Source organism: Prenolepis imparis, unplaced genomic scaffold (genome assembly GCF_030444845.1).
Source record: "Prenolepis imparis isolate NDT839.2.m4 unplaced genomic scaffold, iyPreImpa1.0 SCAF_8, whole genome shotgun sequence".
NCBI lineage: Eukaryota > Metazoa > Arthropoda > Insecta > Hymenoptera > Formicidae > Prenolepis > Prenolepis imparis.
Window position 1 is genome coordinate 15702212 of NW_028141166.1, and position 22027 is coordinate 15724238.

Consider the following 22027-nt stretch of genomic DNA (forward strand, 5'->3'; position numbering starts at 1 on the left):
GTTTTAAGAAAGAATACAATATTGTCGAATTTAAGATGAATAAAAGTAATTAAATTCAAAGAGCAAGGTGCCTCTGAAATATATTGTACATATTAAAAATGTTAAAGTATTTATGAGAAAAATTCCTGTCAATTATTCAATCATTTCGTTTAATGCTTAAAATATCTCGATATTCATCGCATTGAACAGACCTCCGACTGATATTCAATTATTTGTTTTTTCCCCTCCAAGAAAATTATGATTGTTTCGTGCACATCACTTATGAAAAAAGGAAGAAGGATGCGAACGGAGAGAATGTAGTCTCTTAGATTTCATGTTTAAATCTTATTATCTCGATGACTAGAGTACAACCAGATATCTTCTTCAGGAAAAGTATGGTCGAAAGGCGATAGATCTATCAGAGCGTCACGCATATATGTATACGAAGGTTCGTTCATTCAGATGCAAGTCTAACATAATCTTTCTTCAGAAAGTACTGTCGAGCGACAGAGTGTACGCGTGCACGACTGCTCATCCTCTCTATCGGCGCTCTCGCCCACCTGCATCTGGGAGAGTGCGTCTACAGCCACCCCAGGCTGCTGGCCCCCCGTATCCCTCTCGAGAGAGGCGTGCGCCGCCTCCGATCCCCACTATGACGTCCGCCCCTATATCGCACACCATCATCCCCCTTCTGCACCCTCTCTCTCTGTTGCTGCCGGCGTCACATAAAAGCGCTGGATGCGGGGTGAGATACCCCTAAAAGCTTGCACCACGCGTGAGATTGTGAGAGAGAAAGAAGGATATCGGGAAAAGACGAAGCGGGAGAGAAAGGGAGACTCACGAAGGGACAAAACGAAGAGAAGCAGCGCCGAGACAACTAACGGGCGCACGAAGCAGCCGCGCGATCGCTGGAGAACGCTAGCCGAGAGAAAGAGAAAGAGAGATTATACAACTTGCTTCGGATGCCTTTGGAGGGGAAATTCGCCGCGCGAACCGCCCCTACCTTCCTTATCTCCCTACCTTCTCCCGCGTCCCGACACCGGCACCCCCTCTCTCGGGTTTCTCTCGCTTACGCTCTTTCTCTCGCTCCCCGTGTGTATGGTTAAATATTGCATTATTGTTTTAACGGCAGGGAGGAAAACAGCGCAGCCGGTCGTGCTCGCCCGCAGAGTTGCGCGCATCCGCGCCGCGTGTACACTTCTGTGTCGCATCCTCGACCGACCGCTTCGTCGAACCAAGTATCGCGTCGCGTCGCGAATCGTCTTTGTTGTTGTCATCGTCGAACGGTGAACGGGCGCCGCGAAATCTGTAGTCGTTCAACCCCTCATTGTCCACCCTCCCGGGTATAAGAGTTACCTTCTCTCTTTTCCATTCTCGAACGCAACAACGTTCAACGATCCGATCCTGTCAACATTCCACGACACTTTCCGCGTGTCTTCCCCCTCCCTCCGTTGCATCCCCGCCAGTGTATCACGATTGCCACCCCTATATCAGCTCGAGAATGACTACGGAGCCACGTCACGACCCAGTTGTGTTTCGCGTGTTATCGCGCGTCCGCTGTTTAGCGGACGAGCCTCCGCTTGGAACGGGCTGCAGCAGCAGCAGCAGCACCCGTTAGAGATTCGCGCGCACCCTCCACCCCCGCATCGTACAAATCCACCCAACCCGCGGCCGCAACCACCGCCTTATCCCGCGCTTTCTCCGCCAGCCAGCCGGCGGTAGCTGCGCAAGGCCATTCTCGGGGGTGCCACCCCCCGATTCCTTCCCCTTTCTCTCCCCTTTCTCTCTCCTCTTGTACACCAATCCCTTCCCTCTCTCTTTTTCCTGTGTATATGCACCGTTCCTCTTTCTCCGTCCCTCTCTCTCTCCCTTTTTCTCTCTGTCACGCGTATCCCCGCGTTGCTACCCCTACACCCCTGTACCCGGCATCTCAACAACAAGTATTCGCTACCCGGTAGCATCCGACACAACACAGCAAGTCGCCCTACCACCGCCTTCGAGGCTACCCTCGGAGGCCTGCCTGGGGTGCCTCGCAGCGTCGTGGCAAACACGGTATCGTCTACTGAGCGTGGATGTCTCGAGACAACCGGGAGATATACCGCGGAACATTGCCAGCGCCTTCTGACACCTTTGGGGTATGTCTCTCCCTCTCTCTCTCTCTCTCTCTCTCTCTCTCTCTCTCTCTCTCTCTCTCTCTCTCTCTCGCTCTCTTTCTCTGTCTCTCTTCCTTGTGAGCATACACTGACACATCGGCCACACGTGTGTCCGTGCGCTCGGACTGTCTTTCTCTTTCTCTCTCTTTCCCTCGCACACTCGCGCTTGCCCTCTCGGTCGCGCCCGGTATGTCCATCTCTTTCCCTCGCCCAAGTTCGTTTTGAAGCGACCTGTCGATCTGCTTTTCTCTGTCTAACTCTGTTCACCAAGATCGCGCAACGATCTCTATCCTTTTTGTAGACACGTAATAAGGAGGAAAACAGAGAAAGAAATTACGAGTTTCTCACTAGCGACCGAGAGTGTGAATTCAAGTATACTTATGTGCATCAATGTCGTGTGTGAAAGCGAAGATTCATGAAGAGGGGACACAGGACGAGATGATGCAGAATAGTGATCGATCAATAATAATTGATTATCATCTTATTGTTGTCATCTTATTGCAATAGGATGCAATAATTCTAAAATGCTGTATAAGTGCAATGGTGATTCAAGTCTTAAAAGTGCAAGAGATGAGTGACAGTGCAATAATTTTTATTTATCGAAGAAATGCATTTCTTCGTTTAAATTGTAATTAAAATTATTAATAACATTACTGCATTCAAATTTTTACTAATAATAATAAACGTTAAAACATAAATATTATATATTATAAATTTATCATAATTGATTTGACTGTAAAGTGATGTGATCGTATAAATGGAAAAGTATGCAATTTCGTGTATCGTGAAGATATTGATAAATAAGGTTTGCATAATAATACGGAATTTAATCAGTTAATCTCCACGTTTGAATAAAAATTGTGTACATCGCATATCGTGTTGAAGTGAAATGTTTTTGACACATTAGTCGAAAAATCCATGAAATTTATCCGTACGAAATAACTACGTGGGATAAGTTATAAATAAAGATAAATACCATGTTTAAACATCATAATATAAACTGTAACAATATCAGTGAATCTCTCGACGTATTCAATGATATTATCCCGACGCGCAATTACGTTGATTGAAAATCGCGAGTGCTATCAGGACGTCGTGTCAATTTGTAGCAACAGCGACTGAGACAATCAAACAGGTGTGTAAGCATAAACTCGCCGAAATGCAATGATCGATACGCTGATGTTCCGTGGCTTCGAAATTCTTAACAGCAGCGAGCGAGTGAGTGTTAAAATAAGCGGCTTAATCTTTGCCTGGCGACGCGTATGTAAAGCAAGCAACCGATAATGTGTCCCGCACACTCCGTGAATTTTAAACATGACGTGACTTAACGAGCAATATTTATAATCGCGACTGCCTTTTATGTGTTCCTACCGTAACGTTTCTCTGCAATGCCTCATGATGTCACTATTCTTGAAACACGAAGATTATGTCAATGTATGTAATCATAAGAATATTTACGTATTTTAATGGCATTCTAACTTGATAATCTATAAAGAAAATATTTTTCGATTTCTTTCTAATATTTTACTATATCTGTTCAAAAATATATTTTTCAGAGAGCTACATGTATGTTCTAAGCTTTTCTAATGTTTATTTTTTTGACATTAATTTGTTTATAACAAACTTGTAACATCATTTAGCGATGCGCATCCCCTTATCTTTAGTCGGCAGAGTTAGACGATCTGATATTATTTTCTTATAATTATCGTAAGCTGCGAGTTATACACACTCTCGTGTCTAGCTTTGCATTCACATACCAAATTACATTCTTGTTCTTTGTACAAGGTTCGTTATTATTTCATAAAAAGCGCCGTCAATTATGTCAGCAACCTGATGCCATTATTTCCAGCGCGAAAAATTAATTTTCTCTAAGTGCATCCATTTAATCGACGAAAGTATTGTTACGCTTTATCTTGTTTCACGTTCGCGAAGCAGCGTCTACACGCTGACAAAGGGGGAACGCAGTGTTTACGCTTTATCGTCGGCCAAGCTGTTTTCTTTATCGATCGCGATTGTTATCAGGTCATCTTGTAAGCCATCGCTTGCAATTGCATCTACTGAACTGCTGGACATGCCTATTCCATGAAAGTTTCTCGGTAAAGAACATATACGAAGAAGTTTCTGAATAATGTCCGCTTTCTACGTCTCTAAACGATATCTTCTCCCTCTCATTGAACGAAATTGGAAAAAGTTTAATCAAGTTAAATATGACGATCCTATTTGCGAGGAAATATATTTGTTGTGTCTGCCATGATTATCTTGATGTTAATTTTTAGAAATTTTGAGGAAGTAGAATGGAAAAAAATGCTACTTGATTTATGAAAATGAATTGAAGTTTTTATCTCGAAAATAAAGTAAAATATAATAAACCGAAAGTATTTATGGATAACGGAAAAAGGTTTAAAGAACGAGAAAAATAGGTAATTAAAAAAATATTTGAATGACTTTTGAAGAATTGTGATTATTATTAAATGTATAGAATATTTGAATCTCTCAGATTTTTAAAGACGATGATCGAGTAGAGTGAGCGAAACGTAATATTAGTCAAAAGCGAGTAAGAGATCGTTGAATAATAATAAATCAAAGAAGTTATTAACATCTGTCTCTCTTCGTCATCATTCTTCTTTGTAGCAAGTAAGCGCACGATGACTGATATATGTTCCGTTTCTCATACAACTTGGCACAAATCTACTAGGTCTAGGGGCATGAATAAAAAATGAAAAGTGTAGAATGAAGAGCGTGCTATTCTCTTTCGATGCTTTGTGAACAGCTGCTAAAATCGTTGGATCAATCTTCATATATATGCACCGATAATAAAATTATTGCGCAAGTAGTCGCTATTAACAGTTGTATTTGAAAAATAATTCCGCATGTGAAAATGCAACAAATAATAATTTGAAATATACAGCACATATAGAATGTAAATTTTAAATTTGACGTCGTATTTCACTTGCCGTATTAATCGCGCACCGATAGCTAAAAATAAATCTTAATCTATGATACAGCCTGTCATCAATCTATCTCATGATTAGTATTATTATCATCGACATTGACAGGGAAACTAATATTAGCAAGAATAGATTATGAATAGGAATACACATCATCGTGTTCTTACTGTGACATTATTTCATTCATGATTATTCCTTGCAAGAGTGACAGAAGACGAGACATATAAAAATTTTTATTATAGTAACTTATATACTAATTTCTTTTTTTTGTCTTGTTTTCTCTTTTTCAAACTGTATCGTATTTTATCCATTATATTTAATATCACAAGATTTTAAGAAGTAAAAGATCAATGAGCTAATTAAATACATGCAATTATTGCAAGAATGCCCATCATACGCTCTCATTCAATTTCGTTCCTTTGTTCTTTATTTCTTTATTTCTATTAATTCTTTATTTGTTCTTTATTTCCGTGATATATGATATTTTAAAACCAAATTACTTTTCGTTGTACATCTGTCAATGAGACATATTAATTCAATTAATGCAGTGCAGGTATTCAGTGATCGATTAATGTACTCGTCCAAAATATCTTAACAGAGTCTCACGTTATTACAAAGATTGTCATCGTTCTCCTGCCTGCATCCATCGGAAAAATTTACCCTCGTTGCTGGGGTGCGAGAAAATGCGTGCTACCATGTCGGGCGCGTGGCACGCACTGGGATAGTCGTACGTATCGTTGTGTCGGGTAGTGTAGTGTATCGTCGGGCGCCGACGCTTTTCGTCCCCTTTCTCTCCACCCCACCGACGCCTCACCCTCACGGCTCGCCCTATCCCTCCCGAAACCGCGAAACCTCGAAACTCCACGCTCCGGAAAAGCTGTAAGCTCCTACCTGCTCGACAGTCGCGTGGCTACCGCGCCACCGTGCGCACCGAAAGCACCGTGAAACATCAACCGATGGGAAACCGCGGAGATGCTTCCTCTCTCCCACGAAAAACACGCGATTAACACCGCGCAAAACGCATCGCTGCCGATTTCTGCGGCCATGAACCGCAGAATGCGATTGCATGCCTGCTACACCGTTTCTTACAGAGCCCTGCGCTATGTCAAAACATAATTGATCTTTTTTTAAATAGCCTCGCATGTTATTATATGTATTTATTTTATTATATAATCATATATTAAATAATTATATATTTTATTTTATATTAATTAAAAATATTTTACGACGCGCGGCGGAATTATAAATGGATGATGAAAGGATGCTTTAAAGGAAAGATAGAGAACAAATGTGAAATGAAAGAACACGTGATTCTTACAAAAAAAAAATAATAATAATAATTTCTCTAATGCTCAACTATTTTACTCTTATACCGAAATTTGGTGGCTAATTATTTAGATTTTACAAGTTCGATAATTAAAAAAATAGTTTAATTGACATTGCAAAACTATATTTTCTTTCACAATAATTTTGTGATTAATTTAGTACAGTTTTGCTGTTCGATATTATCTTATAATAATAATGTCTCCTGTCAACGGGAGAATAAATAGTCTTCGTGAAAATAGAAAAGAGAAGAAACAAGTCCACCTCAATTTTCATTAGTTACCTACGTATCCATTTGGCGCATATTATAAAGTAAGGGACAGCAATCGCGCATTTATTCGACATTGATATGACGTATGAATATTAAAACATAAAGTATCGCTTCTAAATTTTCATCGACGTGGAAACTGTCGTTTCTGAATAATGTACGGTCCTATTAAAATCTAATTGCATTATAGTTCGCTGTACGGTGCGTCATTTTGGTACAAACCCGGATTATCAAACCGGCTAATTCTATATGACACACATGTCTCAATTACTTCGTTATTCATTTAATACTTCGATTTTAATTTAGATTTAGAGAATGCTATCACGCTTGCGCATTTCGAGAAAGATACTTTATAAAAAAGTAAATCTAATATTAGCATAATATAATAATATAAAAAGTTTTTCATACCTGCGTTATACATGAAAATTTTACAAACTCTACGTTTTCCTAAAGACCGAATGTCAGGTCAATGAACGTCCCGTTGATTTTTCTATAAAATTGAAAAGAGAGGTGCGCAGGTATAATATAGAAGTATTATAAATTTCATGCGAGCCGTTATCTTCCGCGGGCAGCGGAAAATATGCGGCCATTCGCGTAAACCGTATACCTTTCGGAATTGTTCGTGAAATATTATTACATCGAGCGAGCATGTGGAATTTACACAAGCAAATTACACTTCGGATATATGAAAGCAGTAATTATAAATCGGCCACTGAAAGCAGGAAATTTATAGGAAGGGTTACGATGGCTAAGGGCTGAGAAAACGCCGAATGGCAAAACGGCCGCGCGATTACAAAGCGGCCAGGAATATCATAATTGTAAATTAACAAGTTGTACGATATCCACAATGTTAAATGACAGCGTTGCGCAATAGGAAAGAACATAATTAAAAATGTGCCAGTTTTATTGTCGAAGCGAAGTGCATCACTCGAAAATTATTATTGGCAGGGAAGCTATCAACGAGCTAAGAACATTTCTTGCATTTTAATAGGGAATTCAATTTTTTATATACTCTGCTGTCTCTTTATTCTTTTAAACATTAATATTATCGTACTATGTGAATTTTATTAATTTTCTATGTACATATATATATATATATATATATATATGTTTTTTTTACTTTTTTCTATAACTCTGCGCTTCAAATAAGCTTTAAATCTTGCATTTCTCATACCATCCGTATTCGCACGTTTGGAGAGTATTACCTGATCGGCGACATTGCTGAAAAATACATGCATCGGGACGCGATCGTATCGATTCTCGAGACTATACATCGTCGTCTAAATCCACGAAGGATTTCGTCTGACGCAGCCGGCTGCTGCTGTCACTTTTCCTGCTCGGAGCCGTGCGTTCTCGCAGGCTATTTGTTTCGGCGCATCGTGTATTGACTCTGCAGAGCAACGACGGTAGGCGTCGCGGGCGATAATATATCGACAGCCTCGGGTGATATATGCCCTGGCGGAGTGAACGGGCCGTACAGAAGAAAGACTCGTCTCATAAAGTATAGGGCGATTTGTCACGGCAGTTTGTGTGATGCGACCGGGAGAGAATAATCCTCTCTGGATATCATCTAGCGCGCGCGAGACCGCCCCACCTCGCGGGCTACGGCGATTCTCTCCCCTGCGAGCTTCTCCCTTCGTTCTGAGAGCGGATTACGCCCGACGTTCGCGTTCTTCGTTAGGGGTGCGCTCCCGCATCGCGATTAATCGTACCTGATGTCATTTTCGAAATCGACACGAATCTTGGCAACGATACGGTAGTTTTGCACTTTGAATACCGTGTCGATTATCTCGAAGCTCTTGCGATTGTGTGTGAGATTTTAAACGGTAAACAAGTGAAGATTTCAATGCAAATGAATCATCCTACATATCATAAAAAACTTTGATAATTATTTATTGTTAAATGGGCAAGAAAAATAATTGATCTTCCTGACAAGTTCTCGTGAAAAGATTTATTCAAATTCTTTCCGTAACGCGAAACGATTCATTTATGCATTATAAAAAATTAAGGCAAATAAAGAGTCATAAAATCTTTGAACAGCGATGCGTAAAAATAAAATAATCTTTGGTCGTAGCGCGGACTCATCTACATAGTAGTGACACTTCTAGAATTATAGAAAAACTATTGCTCGCGACTTCTCTTACACAGAATAAAAGATACGTTACAAAGTTCAAGTATCAAGTAACCTTTATTTGAAGGACTTGAAATCCTTGCCGATGCGGTGATAGCGACGATGACTCGCTACAATTGTTGCAAGAGCACTCTGGACGCGCATCGTGTGACATTCTCTTCCCGCTTAAAACCGCTCAAGCAAGCGCGTATACACACACACACACACACAGTTACCTTTGAACGTTTCAAGTTTTTAACCGCGCTTTTCCCTTTGTCGGAAACCATTGCGAGTATGTGTCGGTCGCCGGAGCGCGGTTTGGGGTTGAGCGCTGGGGAAAAGTCTTTAAAAGGGCCCTAGGAGCGCGTAGGATAGGACTGACTGGAAGATAGGTGAATGAGTATGTGAGTACATATTTGTTTAGTTAGAAACACTCGCTCACTCCCGTTGATCCGTCTTTCTCTCTCACTCTTAGCTCCCTCACTCTCTATCTTCCTCTCCATATATCTCTTTCTCTGTTCGTGCAGTTCGTATCTTATGCCTCCGTCCTTATTCTATTTCTTCCTTTTTGCATGTTTCTGCTGTAGTTTCTATTTTCCGCGATTCTCGTCGGTAAAGCTGAATAAACGAAACGGAGCGGATGGAAACAAGAAGGAAATCATTTCCTCTCGCGCTCATCCCTTCCTTCTACGCGATATCCTGGGTTAGGAAAATTAATTGATCCGTCGCGATAATGCTTTTAATGCGCGAGATTCACACCGAGAAATAGGACTTCATTCAATAGAGAATAATTTAGATAGATGATAGTGGAATGACAAATTATAGAAGCATTGGAAAAACTGATATAATATATAAAATTTTCTTTATAAAAAAAATTTATTTTAAAAACACAGCTATATTAAATATTACTATTGATATTTGTTTTTAGCATTTCGTGTAAATAAATTTAAGCATTAAGTTTATTCCGTCATTTTTACAAATTTTCATACTTGCAGTTTATACATACTATGTATACAAAAAAATTAAATTTTTTTTAGTGTTTAATTAACTTTGAAAAAGGTTTTTTCACATTTTTGAACGATTTATTCTAAAATGATTATACGTGATAGTTTATTTAATATTATTTAAAACGCGATATACACATAATATTGTATGTAAAAATGGAAAGCAAAAAGCGTAACATTGATTTACAAAAAGGTTTGGAATTGGTTTTCAATATACAAAAGATTATTGTCAAAATAAATATATTTAGAAATCATACACTTTCCTTCGACATGTCCGCCATCATATGTATTCGTATCAACACACACGCATTTCTCAAAGAGTACAAGAGAAGTAGCTCGCGATATTTTGCGGACTTTTGATGGATTCCAATGACCGGAGAATTTTCGAGCAAAACGTCGCACACGTGTGAGATGACGGGGATTATGAGATGGTATATGAACGACAAACGGAGGTCCATGGATTGTGCACCCGTATATATGTGTGCCTTGATCGTAGTAGAGTCTGGGGGAGGATCAGGAGATCGGAGAGCTGTAGGAGGGTGCGTCGTATATCGATACTCGCATGGTCGAGTGTTTGCAGCGATATTTGGTCCATTTCCATTTGGCGCACGTGGCGCGTTTACGGTTCACACCTCTTACCGTCTCACCCTTGCCGGCCACCCTCCCGTCCCACTAGCTACCCCCACGCACGCCTGTGCCACCCCCGCGTAATGGACACGCAAGGTGTCGGCGACTATGCAAACGAAGCCTCTCGACCTTATGGGTGGAGGTTTATAGGTAGGCCGAAGGGAAACGTAATTGTCCGATGAACGTTTTTCTTGCAAATTTTCGGCCGCTCTTTCGTCGTTTAATTCCGATGCGATTCTAATGTTTCGAGCAGTCAGAATATTTTTGTAGAAGTTGATGAAGTTAAAAGAATAATTTGACGACATATTGTTAAGTAATTGAAAATATTATTTAAAATTGACAAGATACTATCTCTATTTAATTAAAAAATATTTTATTTTGATTAATAATTAAATTTCGTAATAAGTATATTTTTATATTTTTCAATTCTTTAGCTAAATTATTATTCACTTATTTCTTAGACACTACAAAATAATTAAATTCATAAAGCTATTACTATACTTTTAAAAAGAAAAAGAAATCGAAGAAAGTAGTATAAAATATAATGGACTGAGCTTAGTATTGATTCGCCTGAGACGTAAACGTGGATATATGTTGAGTGTCCGGTATATATACGAAAAAAAAATTTAATATATCCAAATATATCACAGCAGCAGCAGGCGACGATCGGCCATTCAGAACTCCATAATTTGATATGCAGCGAAATCGGGTGAGAAAGCAGCGATGGGGTGGAAATGGTTTTTAGGGTGAGCACCAAGGTGAGGAGGTATAGAAGGTGAGAGGGCGAGGGGCCGTAGTTACTGATGGGATGTCCCGAACAGATGTGGGCATTATTCATTACGACTGACCAACGGGCTTTCTTTATGCCCCTTAGTCTTCGAATAAAGAAAGGTGCTACTTCTTCTTGGATCCGTTGCATCTATCGATATATCGTTATACACCACCTATACTTAATCTTACGTGAACATTTGATTATATTATCGAAAATGTACAATGATTGAGAGATGGATAATTGCCGATGTATGACGATGTACAGAAATCTTTCTCGTTTTTGTCAATTTTATTAATTTTATAATAAATATAAAGTCAATTTCTTTTTAATGAAAAAATTTGACAAGGAAACATCTACCATTATATTTTTTATATTATTAGGTTAAATAAGAGTGAACATTTTGTAAAAAAAAAAAAGATTTCTACCGTAAAATTATAATTTAATCAATTTATTTAAGTAAACTAATTTTTATGTGTTCAATATTGATGCACATTATGCAAATTTTATTTTTCTTGTAACAATTATCTTTCACGATGTCGTCCTTTTCTCAAATGTATCCTTCGCTCTTCGGCCATAGCAGCGTTCTAAAAGATGGCCATCCTTCATCGGTCACCCTTCGACTTTATGGCTTAAACAAAACTTTCCTATATTACAAGTTCGTGAAATATGAATACGTTGGCGAAGGGGAGTGCTCCTCGAACGTGTGAAGGAAGGGTAAAAGGTAACGTGCGCGGGGGTGGCTCTGCGTAATCGAGGAACAACGAACGGGTGAAAGGGCGATGGGTGTTCAAGGGGGTGGATCTGGTCACTTGCCTGCCATTAAGGGAGCTGCGCACTGCCGCTGGCAAACCCAATTTGTTATCGACTTATTGGCCAAATTACTTACTATTACCGTAGATTTATTTCGCATATTAGTCCCCGACTACGCCCACTCGTTACGTCTCCATTAATTACCGTCCACGCGCAAGCATTTCCAGCATTTTGAACGATATGAGAGAGTGCGGGCTAAGCTGAAAGATGCCTCACGATTATTTTGTGTTCCACACTCTCTGTGTGTGTATTCTCAATAATTCTTATATAATTAACCAATATTTTATTTTTGTTATATACTAAATACGACTTGTATTTAATTAGACTTTATTCTTTTATTTATTTTTTTATAATTATACTAGTGCTTTTAGGAAAATGATTATTTCATTTAATACATTTTATAATGATACCGATGTTTAAGTTGAGACAACACCTACATTATTTTTTTTCCTTGAGCGTTTTTTTCTTCGCAAAATAAAATCGCAGACTTCAACATACTCAATGCCGACGAGATTCCGATTGGCGAGATTTCCAAGCGACCCTTATGTTTGCAAATTCCCCGATAACTCGCGGAGTCGTTCACGACTGGGATTATGATTCCCACGGAAACTAAAGTACTTTGGAAGAAGCCGATGTAACGTCCTGGAAATTCCACCGAGAGGCGCTCTTTACACACGAGCTCGCCCTCTCACAGGCTGAACATACAATCAACACACGAGTTTACCTTGAGTATTTTTCAAAGGACGACACCGCCGCGTCGACTCTCTCAGTATCGACAAACCGCACCGCCGATGGCGGGGGAGGCAGGCGGTTGTTCTGTAAACAATACACATGGCGACATTAACGGCCCACCAAACAAACATCCGCTTATGCTTTCTTATCGTTCAAACGTGCGGCGGGCCCATCCGCTTCTTCAAAATGCGGCTTCTTTATCTAAAAATGGCATAAGAGCGAAAAATTATTTAATTTTCACATCGATATACAATTAATTATACATATATATAGACACACGTTTGCACAATTAGATGAAATTTATGTAATTTGAGAAAAGAAATGTTTAATTTTTTAAAAGAAATTATGAATCAAAATAATTTGACCGAATTGAATTTTATTTATACAATGCAAAGCACGAAATAATTATTATAATTGCAAAATTATTGTTTACAGAAATTGCAGACATCTATGTCTACATTTTTTAGTTTTAACGTATCATCAAACTCTTAACTATAAACTAATTGTGCAACCTCTTAGTTTGTTATCGAAAGGGTTGACATATGGAGGGGTCTGTTACGGTTGAAAGATATACTCAAGTCGCCGGGAGAGGACGATAAAATGCGCCACGTGTTACCCGGCACTTGATATTCATGCACGTTCGTCCGTAGCACGTCGAACCTCAACTAACGGGTACCCACGGCAATCTAATAAAGATAAAAAATAACGTCGACTCCTGCTCTGTCGAGCGATTCGCGCAGTTCGAGAGTCCCCCGCGTGTTATATTGAAAAATATATATCTCCACCCATGCTGACCGTCCGTAGGCTGCATATAAACTGCCCCCTTACAGAATCTGTGAGCGACGTCTTAGGGTTATTAGAATTCCCGTACACTCGCCTCTCCCTCTGTCGCAATTGCTTCTCAACTTTTGAAGCATTTATCTTATCTCAATATAAGATAGAAATCGAGAGGTGTTTTATTAAATTATTTTATGTCAAGTTCTGACGCAGTCTTTATAAAGTTGTATGTAAATGAATAGCAAAATTTATTTGCTAACTTCAAGGAAACTTTTTTTAAGATTTAATATAAAAGATTTAATATAAAGTACTAATTATTAAACGAGGAATTCTTATTGTGCTATTTAATATATTATTTATGACAATATATATTTAATATAAAAAGCTTGAAGTATGTATTATGTGTTTTCCAACGTGCGCCATCCATCGAGACAAAGCGTCAAGACAGTCGCTAAGTAGTTTGAGTCACGTACGCGATCGATCGGATAACGGCCTAAATATTTTTACTTAAGCACCCTGTTGGGACCAACGGTCTTTCGGGTACCTCCATTCATGTCTTCATCATTTTCTGTCCCGTTAGAAACAAAGTCCACTCTAACTCACCCCCTGTTTCAGTGATAAAGTATCCGGTCGTGGAGTCAAATATCGATTGTAAACGAGTGCGACATGTATACTTACTTTAAGTAAAAACTTGTGAAATTTATGAGATTCAAAGTTTTTGCTCAATTTCTCGATGTCGCTTGTAATAATTGCACATAATATATTTTCGCGCCTATTACTTACGCACGTAGTTAAAAATAATAAGTTTTATATATTATAATTTTATTTATAATAGTAGATATATATTCTTGGAAATGTATTTAAAAAATTTTTTCACATGCATTAAGCAAATTTTTTTAATGAAATATATATTTATAAAATATCAAATGTACAATGTAGTCTAAAATTTGTCTCTTCGCGTGAAATAATTTTTGAAGTAAATATGTTAGAATTAAAAGAAATTGATACAGTGTAAATGACATTTGAAGAGGTCAGAATTCACAAATGTAAGAGGCTAAAAATCAAGATAACCGAGTGCTCGTGTAGACATTGATGTTGACACTTGTTCTATGCGATATTCTCTTTTAAACTTTGAAACCCATAATTTTGCTATTATTTATTTTATGGGTTCTCTCTTTCTCTCTTTCTTTCTGTTTTTCTCACATTTTTTGCATTACACAATAGTTTACTTAGATAAGGCTAGATTATTGAAGATTACGATATTACCAGAATAATCTTACACTGTCTCAACACATTTGTATGTGTGTGAATAAACATGGAACGCGCCCTGTTTGCACAAATAACTCGAAATACATAGCTAAACTTTTACGCAACATGGACTTTCTGATAGATGTCTTGCAGCGAAATTCTGTTTGTCGCAAGTCTTAATGGCTGTTTCTCAAAGACAAATGTTTTTTTTTTTTTTAGATCAACATTTATCTCTCTTAAGTAGCTTAGATAATAATTAGTGTACACATCAATATATTATAATTTGTTTAAAATTTTTCTAAATTTTATGATGTGTATAGAAGTTTTAGTTAATTAATTATAGAAGAAAATAAATTGTGTAACTTTAAATATATAGAAATTAATCTCTAATTATTTAATCTCTAATTATTTAATCTCTAATTATTATATAGAAATTAATTTCTAATATAATTAAATGTGTAGATATGTAATACGAGATTTATTTTTTGTTTTCAGGTGAGCTTTTTCTCGAAAATTTGAAAACTTTTTCGGATACGTAAGTAAGCGAATGCGAACAGAAGTTTGAGATATTAATTGCGATTCTTAAAAACTCTTAAACAATTCGAACAATGAAATATTTATCTAAAATCTATTATTTGTTATATTTTATACGTTTATTGTAATATATGTATACGATAGAACATTTCGGCAACGCTTCTAAAATATTTTTAAGAAAAAACTGAAAATACAGGGATACACTGATAAATTACTAACCGATCATCTCGTTGATGTTGCGATTGTTCGAAAGCACATTTGCAATATCCATACGTTGTTTATCGCACACGTAGGAATACTCGAAAATCGTATTCAAGTTAAAGGGATGGCGCGGCTCGAAATGTTTGAGGGTGCTCGGAAAAACAGAATATGACGGGGTTGATGGCGAGAATCCCGCTACAAGCGGAATAATGTTTATAACGCGCCGTTTCGATAGAATTTGAAATTTGTTTCTTTATCGACCATAATTTTCCGGAATCTACACACGAATAGATTCCGCGGACTGTGCCTGATGGAACAAAGGGGATGCGAGTAGTTTCGGATCTCTATACCCTCTATCTATACTCCTTCACCTCCGCCGTAGTCGTATTGAAAAGCGCCACGATTCGACGCGTCATCCCCGCGCTCATTCTCATCATTCGCGGCTTCGCGACTCTAAAATTTTATCCCTTCCGTTTTCGGGGGTGAAGTATTGCCCGAAGTGCTTTGGTAAATGTTCGGAAAATGACTCTGCTATTTCACGTTTTTCTCGTGTCATAGAGCGGATATATTATATATGGAGAGAAGCATTAAAATTTGTCATGATCGTATATTTAAATTCTGATTTTCCAAGGATCATTTTTTGAAAATAATTTTATCAATAATGTGTGGATTATTTTCGCAATTTTAATTATTTCGTAATCATTATTTATTTTCAATATATATATTCAATAATAATATGATCTTTCGAAAACTTTCTTCTAAAAATTCAAATTTAATTTTCTGATTTCCAACTAATATTGCATCAAGGATTTTTCTTGCCACGGACATATCGATTGCAAGGTCAAAGGACAGATTCCGATATTGCTGTAGCATATAAACTTTTCATCGGTATATTGCATATACATATAGCGTACAAAAGAGCACGAGACGAATAATGAATGATAAAACGTTAAGATGCATCATACTTCTCGCCAACCCTCTTGTCGCAGCAGCGAGTAGCGAGAGGGGTATCGCGTGAAATAGGAGACATACACGCGAACGCATTATGCGAAAAATATGGTAATAATATTGCCGAGGCCAAGCAAAACAGCCTCCCCCTGCATATGAAATATACGCAGGATCGCGCGCTCCTGCGACCGTCGTCCTTCTCTTCTTCTTATTCATCTCGCTGCTCTTGCCACGACCTCGGGTGCGCGGCCGCGTTCGCGTTTACTCCTTTTCTTTTTTTTAAAGCACCTCATCTGCCACGATCTCGAGAGCGCGCCCCGGATCCGACCGATCACGCCGACTGAATACAAATGCGGCTTTCGCGCACGCCGCGAGCGAGGGCGGCGATGCGATTCTCGGTGAATTAGCGACGAAAAACAGGAGGCGAGGAGAAACCTACCGCCAGAGAGAGAGAGACGTGATTTACGCATCGCCGTGACTCCGCGTGATTTCAAGATCGTGCGAGAATACCTATCTAGGTAGCGTCTTCGACGGTCAGACGTCAGTCTGAGTAGATCTTTCGGATACGCCCGGGGAAATTTCTGGCCCTCCAATAAGCGCTACGTGAGATCGATTCTCGCTTAGTTTGCGGGAATATCTGGAATTGAAATGCATATGAGATCCAAATGATCTTCAATTATGTATTAATTATGTCCAAAGAAATTTTAGACATACTTAGACAACTGAAAATAATCGTTTTCGCAGATTGCCGCAAACCGACTTATTTGGACACATGTCTTTAAACTTTTTGACAAATATTCTCGACTAAAAATGTCTTCTAGAAATATTTCTGGAAATATCTATCTACAATTGTCTCTAAAAGGAAATCTTTCTATCTTAAACCGAAATTTGATTTTATTTAAACTATCGCTTCATGAAAATAATTTAATTTTTACATTTTAAATAATAGCTAATAGTTAAATATAAGAGATGTAATATATAATTTGAACATATATGAAACGATTTTATTGCATTTTAATATCGAATAGATAATATTTTTTCACAAAAAATGTTTTTGTTTATTTTATTCATGTATCTTTTTCGCGTTCGCTCTTTGGAATTTTCTACACCCTCTACTTTATATCGACGTTAATATTCAAGACAGCGAACGAAATGAATATTAAACGCGGTAATCGTTTTAACCCTCTAATGCACTATTCAATTTCTATTTTTATCTAAAAGTTATACATAACGCAATATAAAAGGATGACTCAATTTTTATATTACTTATGCAATAATTTTTGATAACTAAGAAATAAAATTTCTGATGCATAATATTTGCAAAGTATATGTATATGAGAAAAGAAAATTACATTATATGTAACTTATAGAGTATCTAAAATTTTTAGAAATTAGAATAGATTTTCAGATATATACCTACATATATATCTTAAAGTAAAATCTATTCTGAAGTGTAAATCGATAACAATTGTATAATAATATAGGATAATTCTTCAATACGTGATATATGGCATCCAACATTATAGATCTAAGTATCTGTGCCAGCATACAATACGATACTTTACAAACAGCATAATAAAAGATACGTTATACCATCTACGGAACTTTACACGCTATAGTTGGAAGACGTTTAGAAGTATTCAAGTAACTCACGTAAATACTTAGATCTTTTTATCACCTTTATATCGCGACGATGTCAAGAGAGATCAATGTTATTTAAGCTACGTGTTGTAGGAACCCTTTATTCTTGTCGAGAAACATTTCGGTGGGTCCACCTTTCATTAGAAGAAAGCTACCCTTTCGTACTATCTAAAGACGCCTTATACTTCTCTCAATATTTTTGCACCCCTTTTCGCTTCTAATTCCTGAGTCTGGAACAACCTGGCATTTTTCTCACCCTTTTTGCTCGTCCCTCGGCCGACGACGTACCCTCGCGCAGCGCGTGAAAAATATTGGATAATTTTCCGAGTCAGAAAATCCGCTGTTGCCCGACTTAATTGTATCATCAAGAACTCCTCGAGTTCGGCAAGACGAGACTTAAATAATATCGTACAATTTTCAACCGCAATTTCCTTCGATATTCCGACCACGTCAGATTAGAAATTCAAAATGGATTGATGGCAATCGAATGCCCTCTGCTCTTTTGTGTATCATGTTTTTCTGATTCATATTTTCTTGTTATGTTCCTATTGATTATTCTTGAGTTGAATGATATTAATTATTATGTGATTGATTATTCACACACCTTTTAATAGCATTCTTTGCAATCTAATTAAAAAATTAGAAATTATTATATTATTTTATTCTGTCAAAATTATTATTTGATTGGTATAATTTGAATATGTCGAGAAACTTAAAAAACTTATACACAAATTTATACAAACTATAATTTTTACAAATATGATATACAACAAGATGAAATATATCAAAACATAACTACATTACATATTATTTAAAGTACAATGTATTTTTAGAATTAAAAAGTGAAAAATTAAAATTACATACGATTTTCGGTTAGGTAAAGCTGTATCAAATATTGCCATAAAAGTGAAATTGGAAGAAACAACGTGATTTCTCGATAAAGCAATCAAAAACTGAGGACGAAAGCCTTCCTTGTGTTTTCCATCTCTGGAAACGGAAACGCGCAGGAATGCAACAGCGAAGTGCTGGAAAAGTGGGGCGAGCAGGCGACGACGGTCGGAGGTTCGTCGTCGGCTTGACGGACTCTCTCGTTTGTGCAAACAAACCAAAATGGACTACGAATAAATATGCGTCTACGAGCAAAAGCGAATGCCCGTATGCTGGGTCATGATCCGTCCATGTGCGCGGTGGGGCTGCGGGGAACGCGGGGGTTCGCAGGGATGAGTAAATCGCGTAGTGCGAGGGGGCAGGATATGTCGGGGATTTAGGGACTTTTAATGGAGCTCGTCTGCTCTGCGACTATCAGAAAAGGAATTCGCCACTTTCCATTATTCACTCTGCGCCGTTTTTTTTATCGCGTCGCGTCCTCCTTTTTGTGAAAATCATGTGAGAATTACAGCAAATTCAACACTTTCCTGTGTTTTAGGAGACTATTTACTTATGTCGAACATTTCCTGCTTATCGAATGCGTGTAATAAGAAACACTTTGTGTTTTTGAAATTATACAATTCTATTTTCTGTACAAAAAATATAATTAATATTATTTTGATTTTTTAGATGCGTATATATTTTTTTATATTAATCTTAATGTTGAATATGCAATAAGATATGCAAGATTTAGTGCAAATTATTATTATTTAATTATGTTTAAGGTAATGCTTAAAATATATGTAGTGACCATTTTATATTAAAGATTCTTTTTATATGTTACTAACTTTTTTTTAGTTTAAATATATCATGGATGATTTACATTAATAATTCTCCGCGTTACCATTTTTGCGACACATTGCATAAAAGAATAATCAAATCGATAACTCTTAATTAAAATTAAATTTGTTTGTCTTTCTATCTATCAGTCAGTCTGATATACTGAAGCTTTTGATTACAATAGACATTCAAAAAGCTTATTCGAATTAAGGATTGTTAAATTGATTTTCTCATTTCATTACATTGCTTTGTTTCCAATATTGAATAGATTCATTCCGTAGCTTCTTCGTCGACCTTATTTCAGATATTTCGTAGCTGAACGAAATAATGCCGGGCGATAAAACACGAGATATTTTGTTTCTCCTGCTGACTTTCGCCATTATCGCATAGTCGCCTCTGGCGGCGAGAATAAACTTCTGACTACGTGTTCGCCGAAGAAAATGAAATAAAGGATACATCTGTTTGGTGGAGCATAATTTCCCGTTTCTTGGACCACCCCTGCCTTCGAGCCACGTTGTTGCCAGCCCGTGTTGGCCACAAGTCGTTAATGAAAATCAAACAACGGAAAAATTACATTCACTTGGCGGTAACCATCGTTTCAGTCTTTTCCACCCCTGAGACTTTTCAGGGGCGGTTTTGCCTTCGTCAGCCTTTCCTTTCCTCCACTGCATCAGCGAGGGTTTCTACCGGCCTCTCTTGGTCCACTATATTCTTTCAGTAGCCTCTTCTCTTCCTCTCTCGTTCGGTCTTCTCTCCTCGCGTTTATCCTTCGTTAATCTACTGTATCTTTGCGAAAATGGAATTAATAGAAGTCGTGTTTGCCGCTGTTCGATATTACAATATCGCGTTCGATGTAACGGGAAAGTCTAACGGAGTGTTTGCACAACTACAACAGGAGTCTGAAAACTGTTGTTTCTTCGTAGCAATGTTTGAGCTACCTTTTTCGGAAAACCAAAGTAAAAGGATATTTAAAACATGATGCGTGTTATTGGAGATTTTACGAAGATGTATCTGTTTTCTTCTCGACATACAGATTAATATTTTATTATAGCTTTAATCTAGAATTCGTAAATTTAATTTTTCGTCCGTGTATTAGATCTATATACATAGATTTTTCGTCAGGGTCTCTGAAAAAAAGAACTTGGAAGATATTGGCGCTTAATTAAAAGTTTGACACGCTTAGACGTTTCAAATAATTTCCTCTTAATCGTGTAAAAGTGCGCGCTTTGAATGTGTCGACGTAGTTATTGCGACAATTGACTTAATTTAATTTAAACGGGCGCAATACACTGCGCGAGATCCGAGCTCAGGTATCCCGTGTTTTTTGCTTTATTCCTTTGGCAAGGAAGCCACGAGATCCGCCAGCCGGAAAGTCAGGAGCGAAGAAAGGTCTCTCCATAATTCAAACGGCCACTAATTGATACTGAATTATTAACCGGAATGAAAGTAAAACACAGCCTCCTCCGGCGCGAAGAGATTACCTGGCCATTGCCTAAGGATCTGCTTCCCGTTTTCCTGAAATAGGAAAATATTGTTTTAACAGTACAATAAATTGTTTTGTATTCATACAAATAACGTTTCGCTTTGCTAGTTGAAAATCAACTCTTGTCTTTTATTTTAATTTTTGTTGGTTTCAATCAGTTCATGTTTTTATTTTCAAGTTATTATTATGAATTTTTATGCTAATGGTTATATAATATTTATAATCATTGATGAGTACAATACAAATTTATTGATTAAATTAATTTACGATTACATAATATTATATAAATACGATTACAGCATACGGTTTCATGAAATCGACCAAAATATTTTTAAATCGTAATCTTCTATTATATGTTACGAGCGATTGAAAACAAAGTGCTCTTCCGTAATTAAGATAATACAGAGATTTAACTTTAAATTATTTTATAACTTATTGAAGTCTTAGGAAGGTTTTCTTTATTAAAGAATAATCTATATATAAAGTTCAAAGAAGCGAATGAAATGCGACTTGCAAGATCTGAAAGACCCTGTATATTTGTTCAAATCTTTTTGTTGCCTACCAGTGTATCCGGCCGGAAGCACATATCCCGCCTATAGAAACGAGAGAAGAAATTGGAGATTGCGACTGCGGCGAGACACGTACGACGTCGCACATTTCGCAATGCGTACGCGAAAATCGCTGAACCGATAGATGTAAGCAAACCCGCAGAATGTCGAAATTACTCTCTCCGATGCACCCTCTGTTCCGGTTTCTCTGTTC

The 22027-nt window shown here is 37.6% G+C and overlaps 1 protein-coding gene across 26 annotated transcripts in view; it reads left to right on the plus strand.

Annotated features, from left to right (window-relative positions):
- The window catches only part of Foxp (forkhead box transcription factor P), a 330454-nt gene that overhangs the window by 275930 nt on the left and 32497 nt on the right, over positions 1–22027 (plus strand). The window contains exon 1 of one of the 26 annotated variants that reach the window (XM_083044687.1): positions 1129–2114. The exons of the other annotated variants lie outside the window; for them this stretch is intronic. Within the exon in view, the coding sequence (XP_082900813.1) occupies positions 2052–2114 (63 nt within the window). The 5' untranslated portion in view covers positions 1129–2051. Of the gene's footprint in view, positions 1–1128; positions 2115–22027 lie in introns of those variants that run through there. 26 annotated transcript variants of the gene reach the window in all.